Source organism: Notolabrus celidotus, chromosome 3 (assembly GCF_009762535.1).
Source record: "Notolabrus celidotus isolate fNotCel1 chromosome 3, fNotCel1.pri, whole genome shotgun sequence".
NCBI classification, from domain to species: domain Eukaryota; kingdom Metazoa; phylum Chordata; class Actinopteri; order Labriformes; family Labridae; genus Notolabrus; species Notolabrus celidotus.
Genome location: NC_048274.1, coordinates 9992724 through 10007026, shown reverse-complemented (window position 1 = coordinate 10007026; position 14303 = coordinate 9992724). Strand labels below are relative to the sequence as shown.

The following is a 14303-nucleotide window of genomic DNA, read 5'->3' as shown; positions in this document are numbered from 1 at the left end:
CACCTGTCTCTGGAGCTACAAAATGTATATCATGCAGAATTATCCCCTTGACCAACAACATCCATATGACATCTGTAGGTGTTCCTCTTTCTGTTTACCTGTGAAATGTTCTGAAATATATTAAGATCTGAAATTAACTTTATGATTGTAAAAATATGTTCATGAACATTTTAGGGTTAGGAAGATGCTCCTTTCAAATCTGAATCTTAGACGTTAACCCTTTTATATCCATGTTTTTACCATGTTAGCATTTAAAAAACTTCTGTCTGTTTATCTCAATCATCTCTTGGACTTTATCGCAAACTTTAGCTTGGATTTATTTGACTTTTTTCCGACAATGAAACAGACTTTTGTGTAAAACCGTTTAACTTTGCTTTAGTCTGTGCCTTTGAGATATTGCTCTTTGACTGTGCCGTTTTATTTGGCTGTGATTGTGGACGTAAACCTTTCAGCTTTAATGCTCTGCGTTTAAAAATGATAATGTATGTTTTAACATTCTGCCATATTTCACCTATAGACTGTATATAAAACGGACGTCAACTTGCTCGGCTCAAAGTGAGGCTGCCACAAAAACTGCTCCCCCTAGTGGCTGGCTGCAGTATAGGTCAAAAACTCTGTCTCCCCCATTCATTTGAATGGGGCTGTGATTATTTAAAAAAAAAAATACACGTTGTACGAATGTTTCTCACATCCGTATGCTGTGGTGACATGTAGTTAGTATTTGACTGTTTTGTGTTCAAGCCCCCTTTTTTCTGAAAAGTTTCTTTTTGGTTAGTTATTAGAGGTTAAAAAACAGGGTTTTACTTTGATTGACAGCTGCAGTAGAGGGACACTCCGTAGGACCTCGGGACGGTATGCTGTAGGGCGAAGCTTGTTACCGTGGAAACACACAAATTCCCTACTGCGCAGACTCTGACTGCAGAACATTTTAAAGATGTTTGCTTTCTGGAACGGGATATTTTGGCTTCAAAACCGTACATGGGAAAAGGCGGAGCGATGCTGTCTATTGTATATACAGTCTATGATTTCAACATACTTAGCAGTTGGCTGTCAGGATTCTATTTACCATAACCACCTGCTAATCATGCAATATACTTCTTAACCTGGCTACTAACTTAAAATACAAACATGTTGGAAAAAAACATTGATTTAAGTATTATTTTATTAATTTCAATGATTTATGTAAACAGTTTTCAAAACCGTCCCAGTGATTCCACGTCAGTTAGCGTTCCATGGCGATGGATTCTTATCTGCTTGTTGCGGTGGATTTAACATGAAACTGTCTTCATTCAGCTCTCCTTCTTCTCTGAGCTCTGCGGTTCACACACCTTTAAAAATAAGCAAATGTCACAACTTTGAACCCTGCTGCTATCATCACCACCGCTCATGGTTTAAGTTTCTTTGTAGAGACCGCTAACTTGAAGTTTCTCTCACCTGCTCCGCTCGTTGATCATATTGCTGGACAGGATCCAATATGAAAATGTCTGTAGCCGGCCGATTTGGCATTCTAACTGAAGCTAACGGTTTTACCTCACCTTACGGTCTGTGGTGTCAACAAGCAGAAGCAAAATGTGCCGGAACTCTTTTCCGTGGATGGATTTGACATGACGTGTGATCAGTTTGCCTCTGATGTTGCTCATGCTAATGAAAGTTAATAACTGTTGTCAAGGGGTTTGGACCAATCAGAATCCAGCAGCTTTATATGACAAATCCTTCTCTTAACTTTAATTTAAGACAATAAGGTTGTGGAAAAAAATACATAAAACAGTAGCTGAACAAAAGAGCATTTATTGTCTTTAATGTGCATTCCATAAAAATATTACTCATGAGGAGGCATGTTTACTTTAAAATGCAACCATCTCTTCTGTGTCTCTTGTGTATTTTCTAATGATAGATGAATGCTGTTACGTATCAGTGGAGTGTAGTCATCAGTAACTCATTCACCTCCTGATACGTGGTTAAAGGTCATGCAGTGATAAAATAGAAACCAAGCATCCAAATGATTAAATATCATAACATATTCTCTCAGCAGGGACACTGATTCTCATTAACTTACATCAACTGATGTCAAAGATGGGGACATACAAACTCCAGATATGGCATCATTTCACATTAGATTAAAACAGCTTATAATTTTAGACACAGTTAAATGTTACATGCGCCATTTAGTTTCCAAGGTAACAAGGGGGGTATATTTAGAGTGTACTAAACTAAGACAGAGGAAAAAAGTGTTAATAATCTTGATGGAGCAATTACAATTAGTCAAAGTCAAATAGTAAAGATCAAAACGCCTCATCTGCTTCCAGTCGAAGGTGAGAGAATGCTCAAGAACAAGCAGCCCGCTCATTCAGCACCACTTCTGACACCTGCGTCATTCAGTATTTAGTGGCATTACTGATTCACATGGTACAGTAGAGCTGATCATCAGGGGAGGTTCAGGGAGAATATAGACGTCAATGGGAGAAAGGTGTTCTTTTGTTTCATATGTTCCACCTTTTTTTAGCTGCAATAAATACCTCATATTGCATCAACACGCAGATATGTACATTTAGCGTTTTTCTCTGTGGATTTCTTCAATGAAAAAATGTGTGCACGCAAACTTTACACAAAGCTATTCTGGGCTAAATTCAGGCTCACACTTCCTCCCTTTTTTATCATGAAGGACGGAGTTCACAACCTTCTTTCTTGGATTTGCGCAGCTTATTGTTCCCACTGAACCGAGGAGGAAAGCTTTTAGGTTATCTGCACTTATTCTTTGGAACAATCTGCAAATTTTAGTCATCCTGAATGTTTAGAAATGTTTTAGCTGATTACACTCTTTTAATGTAATGGACAAGCTTTATTGCTTATTGTGTCTTGGCCTGGTCTCTCTTGAATCTCTGATCTCAACGGGACAAATCTTGTCAAATAAAAACATCTTCATTACCATATTAAACTAAGAAGAACCAGAAACTGTTTTCTTTTGCACACATTTAATTAACAAAAAAACAAATCACACATTTTATTATAAGAATAACATTATGTAACACTTCAAACAAAAACCAACATGTGTAAAAGTTACGGCTCTGTATTGATAACCTTTGAACAGTTCATTACAGACTTTTATCCCAATCTAAATATTCCAGTTATTTTGTCTGTTTTTGAATCTTTGCCAATTTGTGCCATTTTTTTTATGATGCCAGAACTTCATTATTCACCTCCCCGTGAGAAAAACAAACTCTGCTTCAGTGAGCGGGATTATTAATAATTCTTTTCCTTAACCAGAGTTTCCCTGTCACTTCAAAGTGCCCTTACCAAACAGAAAGACTCTGATGCAGCATTGAAGCCGACTCATTTGCTTCCTAACAGTTAAAATTTGCTAACTGTGTTTATGGAGCTAGAATCCAAATATAAGAAGCTTTAGCCATCATGATTGGACTACCATCTTGGCTTTGGCCTTGCTATCTTGGTTTCTTTGAGTGACCGCATTTGAACTAAAGGTTAGACATATTTTTAACTCTCTATCCTGATTGACGGATTGCCAAGCAGTGGCTTCTTAATTACTTGTCAATAGTTAGCATGTTAATCACAGGGGATGCCAGTTAGCTTAACCCCTTTGTTGAGAAAGTGGCCGGAGAACCAGAACAGAAGCTAGGTTATCAAGCTAGGCTGCAGACGGGGTCAATTTGGGAAAAATGTCGGTATTAGTGCATGCTCCATTTAGAAATTTGTTAGTACTGTACTTTGGCGTTAGAGAACCCATTTCTTGTTGCACTACTCTTGGATGCGTCAATTACGTGTTCTTCCACCTGCAGTGCACTGATCAGCTGATTTGGTCTGCAGTCTGTTCTGGTTTTTGTTTTGTTTTTAACTCTGTAAAGCACTTTGAATTGCTCTTGTATGAATGGTGCTTTATAAATAAAAAACAAACAACCAAACTAAAAAAAGTGTGATTCTGACAGGGGACGTGTCGTTAACTTTGGTTGAAGAGGACACCTCTATATACTTGAGTTTACAGAGGAAGAACGAGACTCAACGGACAAAAGGAGAAAGAGGAGAAAGTTCTGTCCCAACTATAGAGCAGGAGAGATCCCGAGTTACCTGGTGGTGCAGGTGTGTAAACTGCGAGCCCATGAACCCAGAGAGCTCCTGATGTTACAAGTGGGATTTGGTAACAACATTATTTCGGGACCTTTCTCAATCAAAGGATACCAGCCGATCACATACGGGTAAAAACAGCAATTACTCTGGTTGCCTTCCAGAGTACCCATCGCTGTTCAGTGCTTTCTTCAATTTTCAGAAGTTAAGTCAGAAAACCAGAAAAGCTGAATGCAAGTGCACGATATGTTTACCTTATCAAAATACAGTGTGTTAGCTGATAAAGGGGAGGACTGAGCTGAAACAACAAACTCTGCAGCCACTCCTGAGTCAGACAGAAAATAATTCACATTTTTCGTTTAAAATGAAGTCAAAATGAGATGCAAACATATAGGGATTCAAAAACAAAAACTTATGGGCTTTCTGACGGCAAAGTGAAGCACTGAAAAATGTCCAAAACATAAAGTACATGTACACTGACGTCACTGATTGGGTCGAAGTTTCTTGGGATTACCAACATGACATGAAAGATTTGGCCCGGTCTGCAGGTGTTGATAGTCTAGCTTCTGTTTCAGGTCCTTGTCCGGTTACTCAATAAAGGGGCTGAGCTGACGGGATCTCTTGTGGGTAAAACACTTAATATTTACAGATACCTCAGACACCCCACTTAAAAAAAAACCTATCTCTTTAGAGCCTGAGAGCTGCTCTGAGTTTAGCAGAGCGTCCTCGAGGATTATCTTTTACATCCTCCTTTTCTGCCGTGATCACTTTTTTCCGAAGAGGGACCCAATCAAGATTTCCATCATCTCTCTTCTCATCCAACAACTTTCCCTTCCCAGTTCCTTTCTTCCTCTGGGTGAAGTGATACTGGTCTAGATTAGATAAGTCCTCTCCCTGGAGGAAACGTTTCACCAGTCTGTCTTCTAGCGAATGAAAAGTGATGACGCAGAGACGTCCTCCAGGTCTCAGCGCTGTCCTGGCGGCACAAAGGCCTGAATGAAGTTCGTTCAGCTCGTCGTTCACAAGAATTCGAAGAGCTTGGAAAGTCTTAGTGGCCACGTGAGCAGGTCTGTGGAGTCGGTCCTTACGTGCGTGCCGAACAGCGGCAGGAAACGCTCCTAAAGACAGAGAAACGGTCAGAGTGAGCGCATCGCGTTGACACTGCTGGGCATCATAGTTTAAGAAACTACGATACATTTAGCAATATAAAACATGAAATACATTTTATCAGATCATTTCAGTGTGCTTTTCAAAGTCTGATAAGTAGCGTTCAATTACAAACACACACTTTACCACACTTTGTTCAACATCAATAACACACCAGGTAGCTCTATTACAAGACTTATGTAACACCAGAAAGAAGCATGATTCAGTACTTAAAGGTTAAAAACAAAAAGGCAAAGTGAACAACAGGAAAAGACTACATGAAAAAATAATCAGCATAGAAAACTATAAAATCAGACATCAACAACAGAAACTTGAAGATACAAAAAGGTGAGTATGAAGTTGGTGTGAAGTCAGTTGTAAGGATTCTGCAATGATTGGATAATTGACGTTTTAAATAAATGGACGTAGTATCTGTGACGTCACCCATCTGTTTCTGAACCCTGTTTTAAAGCCAATCATCAGCAGGTGCCATAGTGCCAAACTGTTTATGTTTCAGTGAAGCCCTCAATGGTCCTCTACCTTCTTTACTTATTTATTCATTTATTTTTATGTAGATTATTATCATTATTATTTTGTGTGTGTTTTTTTTATAAATGCTCCTTTAGTTTATTGAATTTTATTCTATTTTTTTCTTGTCGATTGTACCTTGTTTAAGGTTATACCAACCCGTTTTGTTGTTGTTGTTGTTGTCATCGTCAAGTCGGTTGATTATCTAACTGTTCGAGTTTTTTATGTTATTTTTTTTGTTTGTTTGTTTTTGATTTTGTTTTGAAGGTTTCATGTTTTGTTGTATAATTTGTATTGTACTGTTTTCTATTTGTCATTGTCTGTCTGGGGCCCCCTCTAAAACGAGATGGCACATCTCAAGGGGTTTATCCCAATAAATACATTTCTTCAATCAAGATTGGAAATGCTGAACTCAACCTAACTTCTGTGGACCTAGTGTGAGGTAAAGAGTCTAGTGTGTCAGTCAAGTCAGCCATGCCCTTATTTGGGCAAAACTTGTAAGTTTAATATCTTCAAAAATAACGAGTTATAAAAAAAAAAATCCACCCCCAGTACAGTTTGTGCTGAGAAATAAATGAGCTTCAGACTTAAATCATTTTTGAACCAGGCTGTAAACATGTTTATTTCTGCTGTAAAGATTGTCTTCTTTGAATAGGTGTGTATGTGGTTTTGGGTGTTTCTGCAGCCAGCCTCTAGTGGACGCTCGATGAACTGCAGTTTTTAGCACTTCCGCATGGGCTTCATATTTTAGGACCGGAGGTTGGCGCTTGCTGCAAACTTAAACATCATCGAAATCAGCACTGTTGATCACAAACAACTTCATAAAATAGTAGTTTGTTATCGCCCTCTTAGCTCTCTTTATGAGTGTAGTCTGGAATAGATTATAGCTTCAAATCTTCAGTAAATTCTGATTCCTTGAGTTTTTTCACTGGATATAGTTTCCGATAGATCACTCTGACTTCAGAAACAGTGGGGGTCATAGATTAGTAGGATAACAATATGTTCTAATTTTATCTGTATAGAAATGTTCCTCATAAGTCTTCACATCTTGGGAAAATATCCCCAAAAGACTCACATTTTTCTCTGTGATTTTGCTTTCAAACTCCCTGCAGTGAGGTAACCAGCAAACCAGCTTGTTGAATTATCCTCAGTGGCTTCTTGATGCAAACAGTAATGCTAATTTGATTGGGTGCCGATTGGCTCAATGGTGTAAGTACGCCCCTCATACAGAGACTATAGTCCTCGTTGCAGTGGTTGCAGATTCAACTCCTGGTCCTAACCCTTTCCTGCCTCTCTTCCACCTTGAGATATTGAAATGATCAACCTTGCTTTCGGAGGCAGCATTTCATTCACTCTGGAGTTACAGCACAGATGATAATGAGTGTTAACAAGACCACAGCTCATCACCAACAATCTGAATATTTCAGCACAACTCTTAACTGAAGGGTCAATTCTTCTGGAGACTCCTCAGTGTTCTTTCATCTCCAGGACGAGAGGAACTGCTTTGGGTGGTAATATACACGTTTGATTTAATTTGGAGGAGGAGTGAAGGAGGCCATCTGTGTCAATCTGACTCACTGCCACACCACTAATCAGCTACCACACCACCAAACCATACCTTGAGTCTTGTGACTCTGAAGACTCTTAATGCCACCAGTGACTCATATCTGACCTCAACAACCCACAGGTGTTAGCAGAGTGTTAATAACTCAAAGAGGTTGAAATGCCTGGGATCTCAGTCTCAGGAGAATAAAGCATGTGCTCAAATGACAGATGACAAAAAAATATCAAGGTGTTTGAATCAGCAAAAACTTACAATCTGTCTTTCTGATTTACAGCACATTTATGCACAGAACGTGTTGTAACATTGTGGTACTCCAAAAAGTAGAAGAGCTGTTTTTTTTCACTACAAGGTTATCATCATCTTTCAATGTTATATTGTATTATATTATATTATATTATATTATATCATATTATATTGTATTATGTTATATTATATCATATTATATTTTATTATATAATGTTTTATTATGTAATATAATATTATACAACATTTTATCATGTCATATTATATATCATATTATATTAGATCATATTCTTATATTATTTTATATTCTTATTATTACTATATATTATATGTTGTTATATCACATCATATATTATTATATGTTTTATTATATATTTTATTATATCATATCATATATTATAATTTTTCATATTGTATTATATTATATGATATATTATATTATATATTCTTCATATTATTATGTACTTATAATAATAATATATTGTTCACAGAAATATAGTTTTTTCCTTATTCACTGCAATTCAAATTTAATTCAAAACTTAATTAAATGCATTGTTGAAATAGTTTTCAATTTTGAGTTACTGGCCTTTATTTGAATTGTTTTTATATATATTTATTTTGTTTTATGATTTATTCTAATCTATTTGCTTGTTTATTTGCTTATTTTTGGCAGGTATTTAAAAAATGTTTTAACATTTTTTCACTAGCTTTAGTTTCAACTCATTTTATTTTTCAATAATTTGTATTATTATTTATTTATTTAATTTTAAAGCATTTTATTATCATCTTTCATGCCTTAGTTTTTTTTTTAACCATTTATTGCTTGCTGTAACTTTTCAGTCTGCTCTATGTGAAGCTGTCTTGACTGCCTGCTCATTTACAAGGTGCTTTACAAATAAAGCTGGATTAGATTGGATTGAAGTTGTCCTTTAGGTTGTGTTTATTGCACATGTTTATATCAAAATACGAGTAAAAATGTGATTTATTTTGCTACCCTGCTTCCAGTTTGCGGTCTTCTGAGTAATTTAGAAAGAGTAGAAGGGTAGTTCATATTTTAAAGTTTGAGAGACAAAGAAAACAAAAGAGAAGTGAAGAATAAAACAAAACATCTTCAAAAACTTCAAATCAGTCCAGTTTGGATTAGCATGACCAGGATGAGTGAAAACCTTCACGGACATAAGAAGGAAGAGATGAACTGATGTGAGAACACATAGCACATGAAGTATTGGAAAGAGGGCTGCAGCAGGACTGAGTGGCAGGTCCATCAGAGACTCTGTGAGGGGCAGATGGAGGGTGGAGACGGTGTTGATTTGGCAGATGTGTCACCAAAATACGGATGCACATTCAGCCAATTGTCTCTCATAATCTCTCAATCACTGAATGCCAAGCTGAAGTTAAATCTCACTGAGCCCATGACACATTTTATTTTTCCTGCATCCTGATTACTATTGGAGAAAAAAAAACGAGTTTTTGAAGTTTCTGCTCGGTGGCCTGTGGAGCACTCACTCCCCCACCCTCAACCTTCCTCTTTAACACTCTTGACCAACTGAACCTTGAGTTTAAAGGCAGAGGCTTTTTCACACAAAACTTTAACACCTACAGTTGTTTGAGCCATCCTCCTTCAAAATGCATGTGCAATGCAGTGAAAGGCACGACTGCAGACATGGAGAACATGCTTTGGATGCAAGAATCACTGCCTTTACACGCTAGTGCAGAAGATAAATATATAATAAAAGCATGCAGGGTGCAGAGAGCCCAATACTGAGTGACATGCAGCAAATTCATGTGTTCATGGTTCAACCTATTCATGCAAGTTCATTTAGAATATGTTGCACAAAATGATCTTTACATAAAACATACTAAGAGGTTTCAGGGCCAAGATTGATCAACTCATAAGCACCGCACAGAAGGCTAAGGAACAGTTCGACGCTTATAGAGACCTAAAGAGAAACTGCAATAAATAGAGGAGTGAGTGATGTGGCATTTCTCTCCTCCTGCACTAAACAGCCCGAGGTGTGACTCACACTGCAATCAATACAATGCCTGCACAGCGAGGACCAGCCCTGGTCTGGTCTCACCGAGCCATGTACTCTCCTTCTAATTCACCTTTCAAATGTACTACAGACAGATCCACGGAGAGAAGATGAGATCCAGATGAGTGCATGATGAGGAAATTAGATAGCTACAACGTAATTGTGAATTTTATAAGAAAAGATGCAGTAAAATATTCTAAAGCTCTACACTCTATCTTTGTGTTGTCTCATCTTAAGCTGCTGTGTTTGATGTTTGTAGCATGCATCAACAAAGGCAACGACATAAGATGGTTGGAAAACAGCTGGATGGGATGCTTTTACCTGCAAAACAAGAAGCTGAGAAACACCAGACCTGCTTGAGTTGGAGGGTTAAGGATAAAGGTGTATCACCACAAATTTGTGTAGTATATTAAACTTACCTTTGCTGTCACACTACAAAGTAACACTGTCTGAATGTGTACGTCCACAGGAACTTGCAACATGCTACGACTAGGCAGCCAAAATCATGCAAGAGGTAAAGTAGGCTAGAAATCGTTGTTGTTTAACGTGCAACAATCTATGAAATATTCAAAAGAAGTATTTATACTTTCATTTTTATGGTCTCATGTCTTCAAAGCACAACTCTTTTGTAAAGCGGTTTATACTCCAGCAGTCAAACTGGGTGATGCATCAAAGCTAAAATTCTAGCTTCTTCCATTTTTTGTCTTCTTTAGGTCACTGATATTATCTTCTATGGACTGCGAATACCATTTGTAGATTAAGGGGTCAACAATGTGACACCTAACAACAATATGAAATGATCTGATTGTGGAGTCGGCTACTCAAAAGTCTCCATGGGTAAAGAGCATCACTTGGATTTTGAGGTGGTGGATATTTTGTGTATTTGCAGGAATAATCTGAGTGGCATTGTTAGCATGAAAGACAAGCTCTTGTTGAAGTTTGAAGAAGAATGGTTTGATGATATGTCAAAATGTTCGGTACAATGCAAAACTAAGGACACGTGCAGATCAAACAAAGATTCAGCCCTGAATAAAAATGAAACATTTCATTCATCTCATTTATTTACCTCTGGACATTGAGGTTGGAGATTCATAAATATTCCTCAAGAAAACAGACTTTGTGAGTTGTGTGATTGAACCCATTTTCTTTTGCACTGTTCAAATTTTGATCAGAACCCTGAAATATTGTGGTGGACAAATGAGCAAAAACTTGAATGTGTGTTTGTAAATTTGATGTGTTAAAGTTTGCTGATTTTTTCTAAAAAAAAGCATGAAAAACAGTCTATTTTATCAGTCTATATTTTATTTTAAAGCTAGGGTTGGTAGTCATGGAAAACTAGCATGAATTTGAATGCGGTAAGAAAACACCAAAACATTATCATAGTGAAAATTAAAAACACAATCAGTATAAAAAAAAGTGTATCTAAATCTGACTACCAACCCCAGCGTTAATTTTCATCTGCTGATCTGACAATGAGTAGACCTGCTGTGGGCTCTGACTCTGGACTGCATGAATTCATGCCGTCATGTAAGCCCATACAGGCTGGGTATATAAATACATGTTGATACAGTAATGTAATAAAAAAATAATAATAATAAAATAAACATTTATTTATAAATTAAACATATATTAATGCATATACTATATAAATATATATATATATATATATATATATATATATATATATATATATATATATATATATAAGTTTTTCCTTTTCATTATATAGATGTAAGTAGTGTAGAAACTGTGTGTCAAGCTGTGAAAAATCAAAATAAACAGTTAAAAAAAAAAGAAAAGAAATAAAAACTTCAAATTTAAAAACGTCATAAAATACAGCAGGCCCTCGACTTAAAACTCGATATTCTCATACAGTTTTTTGTCAGACTCTCCGTACGACCAAACACCTCAAAACTAAGGGGATAAAAAAATGTATTACTGGTAGAAAAACCCTCACTACTGTATTTTTCGAGCTTCAACTAACTTTGAATCCTCTGCTAGAAGGACACCGTTTTGTTTTTTGTTTTTTTAAATATGTGACGTGATGATAAAACGTGAATCAGGTTTTCTCAAATGCTCTTACACAGTGGAAGCAAGAATTCAAGTTATTGTTGTGTACAATTCTTATTTATCTATTTATGTATTTATTTTTGGGGGAGATAAATTAAGGACTCTAACCCGCACCTCAACTGATCTCTTGATTTTCAGACCCTCAGGATAAAGGCGTTAGTATCAGTGCTCTTACTGTGTCATATAAAAGCTAAAAATTAGAAGAAAAATATAAGAGAAGATGCTTCTCACATTATGTTCCAAAGCCACCTTGTCCTGACATCACCCCCCTCTCTCCAGTATCACTGTCATAACTGTCATAATAACCCCGCTGTACTTTTTTAAAATCAAGACATCTCTGATTGTTCTATATAAACATGCGTGGTGACTCGCTCTGCTTTTCAAAAAAAGATTAAACAGCTGCTCTTACTCACACCTGTTCTCCCAGGGTGACACTGACGCACATACTGCTCTGTGCATCAACTACTGAAGCCCCGTCTCAATCATTCAGGAGCTTAAATCCGGAGGTATACGTCTAAAAAAAACACAACAACAACCAGTGGAGATAAACAATGGAGTCCTGGATCTTTGCATGAGGGTGCCATGTGTGTGAGCATATTCTGGTGTTTGCATTGAGGAGTGTGTGCATATTTGTGAGCACAGAAACGGGGGAACATGCGGGGAGGAAAAAAAAGTAGCAAAAGGCAACATGGAGGGAGAGAAAGATGAAATAGTGTTTGTTTTCAAAGCTAAGTCTCTTTCCTGTACCTCAAGCTCTGTTTTTTTCTGAACTTTAAAAGGAATGTGTAAGCAAAGCACCGAAAAAAAGGGGCAGGAGAGGGGAAGATGACTGAGGTCACAGTGCACGTAATTTTCTGAGACACACAAGTCCCACCGGGAGGCAGCCTTAATAACTCCACTCGTGTTTTATTTTCCCTCGCAGCCTCCAGAATTCTGCGGGGAATTTATCAGGAGAGTGTCGAGGTACCTGCCACCACGCTGGCAAGCTGCTGCGTCCGGGTGATGGGGTTGACACGGCGTGCCTCCACAATGGCTGAGGCTATTTTCCAGGCATTTCTTTCTTCCCCGTATGCAGTGAGGATGGATGCAAGAGCCTGTTGATCTAAGGTATTCACAGCGTCAGCAGCGCAGGGCATGTCGGGGTACCTACGCACAAAGAGAAGCCCAATTAAGCTGCTTGACGTCATGTCCTTGCTGACAGTGGCGAATCCTGACAACTCTGAGATACAGCTGAAAACCTTTATGGCTGACAGTTGTGAATAGAATGATTGTGAGGGAATGAGAGGAGAAATGCAGCTTTTGCAATAGCACATAGTAGGGTTATCTTAGCTGGTTGCCTTTCATATCATGCTGATAGTGTGAAGTGATTCAGATGTATTTCTGAAATCATTAAGGGAGCATTAAATTGCTTAGAGAGAGAAAGAGAGAGGGAGCAAGAGGGAGAGAGAGAGAGAGAGAGAGAGAGAGAGAGAGAGAGAGAGAGAGAGAGAGAGAGAGAGAGAGAGAGAGAGAGAGAGAGAGAGAGAGAGAGAGAGAGAGAGAGGAGGCTAGAGAGCTTGATTGATATGAGAGGAGCATGCATGATTCTGCTTAACATGTCTGCAACAAGGTTTTGGATTACACTGTCACACTTAAGTGGCAGTACTCATCAACACCAAGTAACATGGGATTATAAGGCTGGCTTCAATAAAAATGAAATTTAGCCAGCTGCAAGAAACGTACATTCAAAGCAACATTATTCAAACATTCATGAAATGATTTACTGCTAATGCTGCTTTTTTAAAGAACCACATCCACAACTATGATTGAGGATAAAGAGATCAGACTGACATAAAGCAGATATAAGTTCATTAAATAAAAATGTGATTACAACAAACAAATGTTTTTAGAAAAAAATTCTGTCAATCCAGAATTTCAGCCTTTTATTCAGAGATTTTTCAAGAATCTCTGAATCTTGTAATGATAAAATGTACTGTAGAAAATGAAATCCCCCATTGCTGAACTGTTTGCTCACTCAGTCTCTCACAGAGCAGTGAACCTCTTCCTTACATCTTTATTTCTATTGCAAATTAGCCCAACTAGTATAAGAAGATGTTCCTCCAGGTGTAGTTATTATTATTACCAAACTTTTCCAGTGTTTTGTTATCCCTGTCCAAACTTTTATGAAATTTTTTTCTGGCATCACATCTAAAATCAGCACAAATTTTCAATATCTGATAATGTTTTCTTTGCACTGGATTCAATTATATATGGTTTATTTATGATTAACAAACCGTCAAAATCAGTTTTTATTAACATTTTATATAGTCTCCCCAATTTTGGGGGATTGGGGTTGTAGCTGTGATAAGTGCTGCTATGATAAGGAAATAGTTTCAAGCCATCCATATGTTGAAAATCTCTTACCTCTCTCCATCCATCCTCATATCTAAAGGCCCATCCTTGCTGAGGGCGAATCCTCTCTCCGCCTGATCCATCTGCATGGAGGAGCATCCAGCATCCAGTAGGACAGCGTCTATGCTGCCTGGCTCAATGTTTTCGTCAGACAGCAGGGCTCCAAGCTCGCTGAATCTGCCGAGTAATGGTTTCACACGACCACTGAAAAAGTTTACGAAAGAAAAACTGCAGTTAGACTAAAGATGTCA

The 14303-nt window shown here is 37.6% G+C and overlaps 1 protein-coding gene across 2 annotated transcripts in view; it reads right to left on the bottom strand.

Annotated features, from left to right (window-relative positions):
- Positions 1-1772: 1772 nt before the first annotated feature.
- Positions 1773-14303, bottom strand: part of mettl15 (methyltransferase like 15) — a 63304-nt gene continuing 50773 nt past the window's right edge. For both annotated transcript variants that reach the window (XM_034679652.1, XM_034679653.1), the window contains exons 4-6: positions 14065-14256; positions 12629-12807; positions 1773-5195 (exon numbers count right to left, since the gene is read on the bottom strand). In XM_034679652.1, the coding sequence (XP_034535543.1) occupies positions 4765-5195; positions 12629-12807; positions 14065-14256 (802 nt within the window). In that variant the 3' untranslated portion in view covers positions 1773-4764. The remainder of the gene's footprint in view (positions 5196-12628; positions 12808-14064; positions 14257-14303) is intronic.